The sequence below is a fragment of the Momordica charantia genome (assembly GCF_013281855.1).
Source record: "Momordica charantia cultivar OHB3-1 chromosome 6 unlocalized genomic scaffold, Mcharantia_2.0 BLBB01000006.1, whole genome shotgun sequence".
Classification (NCBI taxonomy): domain Eukaryota; kingdom Viridiplantae; phylum Streptophyta; class Magnoliopsida; order Cucurbitales; family Cucurbitaceae; genus Momordica; species Momordica charantia.
In genome coordinates this window covers 27,654,397-27,659,415 of record NW_028275164.1, presented here as the reverse complement: position 1 = coordinate 27,659,415, position 5,019 = coordinate 27,654,397, and the positions used below count along the sequence as shown (strand labels likewise).

The 5,019-nt window shown below is 36.0% G+C and overlaps 1 protein-coding gene across 1 annotated transcript; it reads right to left on the bottom strand.

Annotated features, from left to right (window-relative positions):
- Positions 1–457: 457 nt before the first annotated feature.
- Positions 458–2,434, bottom strand: LOC111026143 (protein RGF1 INDUCIBLE TRANSCRIPTION FACTOR 1). The gene is made up of 4 exons (XM_022304153.2): positions 2,154–2,434; positions 1,869–2,057; positions 1,356–1,571; positions 458–1,198 (listed from the first exon to the last, which is right to left on the bottom strand). The coding sequence occupies exons 1-4, from the start codon at positions 2,154–2,156 to the stop codon at positions 959–961; spliced, it is 648 nt and encodes a 215-aa protein (XP_022159845.2). The 5' UTR covers positions 2,157–2,434; the 3' UTR covers positions 458–958.
- Positions 2,435–5,019: the final 2,585 nt, after the last annotated feature.

Below are 5,019 nucleotides of genomic sequence, written 5' to 3'. Positions count from 1 at the left end.
ACATCCACTCTTGTCTTCTCAATCACCACTGAACGGCATCATCGGTATTGATCAACTGGGAGATAATCCCACCGTTGATCGAATGCCACGTGGTAAAACCAAAACCAAAATATTAAAAAACGAAAACGAAACCCCTTTTGGCTAAGGAACCGCCTTTTCCGAAACTCGGCACAGAAAACCAATATAAAAAACTCCTTTCTCTTTGTGGGCGGCTGACCTACTTTTACAATCTCGGGAATCCAGACGCCTACCTTTCCACCCACCTCTAATATTTCGACGCGTGGACATACGCACAATTCACCAACTAGAACCGAACCCACACGAACACCCCGCCCCTATAAACGGAAAATAATCGAATATATATATATTTTTTTTACCATTTCTCATCTTCCCTAGAATTATACTCAAATATACAAGGGCCAAGGGATACCGTATGATGTAAAAAATGAACACAATATATATAAATATATATATTTTTATTTCATTCCTTGTATAAACATTCCTAAAAGTACAACCAGAGAAAGAAAATATGAAAAAGAAAAAATAGGAAAAAGGAAACAATATTCACATCTATAGCCCAAAACTCACGTATAATTCATCACTTTCTAACAAGGCAGCGTCGTCATAATTTCCTTTTCCTTTGTATAGAACACTAGTCAAATTTATTTTTTTGCTCCCAAGTCCACCACCTTTGTCGTATTTCCACGGTCTCCCCAATTTTTTCATTTCCTTCTTCGTCTTCCCCGTTCTGTATTTACAGTAAAACTTGAAAGCTAAAGGTAAAGGTAAAGCTAAGCTCCTCCTTGTCACCAACCTCCAGTAAAAATGGTCTTCAGGGCATTGGGAGGAGAGGGGGGAGCATTCGAAGAGTACATTATCTTCATCTTCTGTATAAAATTAGGGAAGTATGGTATGGCGGTAATTAAGTAAAAAGTTTAGGGGGCTTGCTTTTGATTTTTCAATATTCGATGATGAGTCCTCCCATTGGGGCTCTGTGGGGAATTCCCTTTCTTCGCTTGGCCGTTCTGTAATTAACCAAAGTCGGGGGTGGCGTTGACGGCGTGAAGCTCTGCACCACTTTGTTCTTGTTGTTCTTATTCATCGATTTCCCTTGGCTGCTGCTGCTGTATGAAGAATCCTCCGAATCCGACCCCGTCATCCGCCGCTTCTTCACGAAATTCTTCGACGTTCCAACAATCTGAACAGGACCAAACAAAACCCCCAAATCAATTTCAACTCTCATCCAACATATTATACTAATGGGCATTAACTCAGGTGGGTATGAACTATGAAGAAGTACGAACCAAACAGAAACTGTACATTGAGGAAGGGATGAATGGATGAATTAGAATTACCTTGCAACCCAGAGAGCAGAAGCGGAAGGAATCGAGGAGGCTGCGCTCGCAGACCTCGCAGGTGTTGGTGACGCCTTTCCCGGGCCTCGGCTGCGGCCGCTCGTTCAAGAACACTACTCTGGCGCTGTTGATAATGTAGGTTTGAACGCCGGTGATGTCCAGAACCTTCTGAATCTCCGATACCCTAATGACGTCGTGGTACGACGACCTTCGAATCTGAAAACAATCGGAAAAAACAGAGCAAACCCATTAGCAACCTCGACGGCTGGAATAATGGGTTTGTGGGAATTGGATTGTATCGGAGAAACTACATTTGCTGAGCCCGAGAGAGTAACTCCTCGAGGCTAGAGGATTGGGAAATTGCAATGGATTTGAGTCGGGGAGAAAAGGGAAATTCCACGAGTTTTTTTTTCCCGGAAAGGGAAATTTACCAAAAAGGGGGGAAAGGGAGGATTGCGGAAAAGATTGAAAAAAAAACCCTAAAGACAGAGATATCGAATGGGGAAAACAAACCTGAATAGCGCGATGGTCTTTGTGATAAGCAAGACAGAGAGAACAGAGAGCGCCATTCATGCAATCCAAGCAATACATATTGCATTCGCTCTTGTGGGAATCGGCATGGAACTTGCATTGAACAAAGAAGCTTTCTCTGAGGAGAGGTTTCAGCCATGGCGGCCACCTATGGTCTTCTTCATCAGGACCCTACTCCCAAGAAGAAAAAACCCCATCAGAATACAATCCACCATTAAAACAAACAAAACCCAGATTGGGAAAACGAAAAAACAGAGAGAATGATACCATGATTCTTCTACTCTTGGGCTTGATTTCACGAACAGTGGCTTCCTGGTCCTCGATAGCCAGCTTGAATGACAAAGTGGAACAGTCCTTTGAAGAGGGAGAATGGATGTTGAAGTGCGTGTAGAGAGAAATAGAGAGAGAGAGAGAGAGAGGAAGAGGAGGAAGTCGTTCTTATCTGCAAAAAGTCTAAGCCGAAGCAAAAAGGTCCGAAGCCGAAGCAAAAGGGGAAGATGCGTTGGGCGCAAGGAACTCTTCTCCTTCTTTCCTTTATAAATTTCCCTTTCATTTTCCTTTGCTTCGGTCTCATCGCATATTCCAATTATTTTAATCAATCCCCCACCCCCGCTTTATTATTATTATTATTTGGGTATTACCACATAATTTCAACCACTGATTATTTTATTTTGCATCATTATTTCACTTTCAAAATCTCCCCCTTCAACTTCAAATTGTGTTTCTTTCTTTGCTTGCCTCGCCAGAACAATTTCCGGCGATCGGATTCTTCAACTTCTCCGGCCACCAAAAACTCCCACTCTCTCGAGTTGGGGAATCAGAAAAAAAAAAGAAAAAGAAAAAAAAGGTTAGGGGATAACCTAACATTTGGATGGACAAAACATCAATTTATGACGTGTTTCTCCATTTGTCTTTATGCATCAATTACTCTACCCTTTTTTCTTTCCAATCAAATTTTCCATATTTTATATAATTCTTTTATTTAGTACATTATACTAAATATAAAATCAATAATAAATGTGGTTGAGAATGAGATTAAAATTCTTATGTTAACTATATGAAGAAAAAGTCATAGATATATGAGTTAGAAATATTTTCATTAACATTGGACATTTTATTTGAAACTAAAAGTAGAATTATAAAGATTTATATTCAAAATAAACAATATTGATCTAAGAAATATGGAAAAGTTTAGTATTTCTAACAAATGTGTTATGATATAATGAATACGAGATTACCAATATAAATGAATATTCAAATAATTTGACTAATCAATACTTTAACTATTAGACCTGCAATCTATTGTTCTGTTCAATAATAAAAAAAAAAGTGAAAAATATTTTTGCCTCTTTAATTTCATATTTGATGTAATGCACAAAATACTAACCCAAGATGTTAGTTGTTTTGATGATTACTGCGGTTAGCTTCTTCTTATAGAATCGCTTTGGCAAGCATAACAAGTATTTTATTTTAGTTTTTAAAATTTGGTTAGAAATTTTAAATAATTTTAATAAATTAATTATTAAAATAAAAAATATAATTCTAGTCATATGTTATTATTGAAAGAGGGGATATTAGATATTATTCTCTCTCATATATTATTGATTCAAAGTTGCGGTCCTATTCAATATTATGACCTTATTTTGGGAAGCCATTTTTGGAAGTATATATTTGTTTTCATTCTTACAAATGAAAAAATATTGAATCTCTTTGGTCAAATAACCAACCAACAATTTCATTATCTAATTTTTAATTATATCATTCCCCATTAAATAATTAATAAAATAAAAAGCATTGCTACCTAATGCAATTTGATATGTGGAGGAAGATAGATTTCAGAAAGATTAGCTAGGTTGTTTGAGCTAGACAAACTTGTACCAAATTTTGATGAGTTTTTCCTTTAATATATGAGCTACACATCAGTATTCACTTCATCACCATTATCATAATCTTAAAACTATTTGTCATCTCTCACTTAATAATATAGAATTTGGTCCAACAAATACAATTGGAAAGTAGGATATTGTAATAGTGATCAACTAAAGTTTGAGAAAACTTGATTTATAATCTATATTTTAAAAAAATGTTTGTTTGATTACAAAAATGACCAATTCCACAAAGTTCAGATCATTTGGATGAAACCAACAAACGAGAGAACCCACACAGAGAGAGTATAAAGATCCCATGTTCAAGTTATTCTCGATCCGATTTATACCCAGTACGAGAATAGTCTCATGTACCTGACTAATGAGGCAGGACTCTTATCTATAGAGGTTGAACTTCCAACATTGGTTACGACAATCCCATAAATCACAACGCTTTAATGGAGAAACGGTTTGCAACAAACAATATAATAATCATTAGCTCGTCTCTTACGAGGGTGAGCTGTTGAGATCCTTATTGATTGGTTTGGGCTTTAAAAAGTTCCAAACGACCAAATGATAATAATATCGGCTCTACCTTTAAGAAGTAATTTCGAGCTGCCTATCAAAGATTTGGTCTCCAAAATTGGGTGATTAATATTACTTGTAACCTTCCAACCTAATAAAATATTAACACGTAGCTTATCCAAATTCTCTCTAATAATGTTAATTCATAAAAAGATGGATTTATTTTTTCTTTATTGAATTATGTCCCCAAATAATGGGGATTTGCTTTGGAGAACATAAATAATGGCTGATCGCTCTTTTGAAGGCATGTGAGATTGGGTATCTTGCAATCACAAGCCTTAGGATTAGGTAACAATGATTTAAAAAGTCATATGTGCATGTTTTTTAAAATAAAAAACGAAAAACAAAAATAAAAATGGTGAAACTTTAAAATTGAATTGACATTGGGCAGATGGAAGTGAAACAATTGGGCAAAGACATATTCAAGGAAGACAGACAGATGTTAGGAGTCAACTTATTTGAATGTTTGGTCTTGAAAACAATTCCATAATGTCCTTAAAAATTAGTACGTACGTGGGCATTTTGTTGAATTTTGGACCTTCTTTTTTCTGGACAATTTCCCCTACTTAACATCCACCCCAAAACCCTAGGTCACAAATGCTCCATTATTTTTTTCAAGAGATTTCTTAATGCAAAAGAATGTGATCATGAATTTATTAGATACTCATTCAATGACTATAAAA

What these genes read in the sequence shown, in the direction of transcription:
- LOC111026143 (XM_022304153.2), bottom strand. An exon ending in AAGACCATCGCGCTATTCAG is followed by an intron (nt 1,572 to 1,868) that starts GTTTGTTTTCCC and finishes GATTGTTTTCAG; the next exon opens with ATTCGAAGGTCGTCGTACCA. An exon ending in TCTGCTCTCTGGGTTGCAAG is followed by an intron (nt 1,199 to 1,355) that starts GTAATTCTAATT and finishes GGTCCTGTTCAG; the next exon opens with ATTGTTGGAACGTCGAAGAA.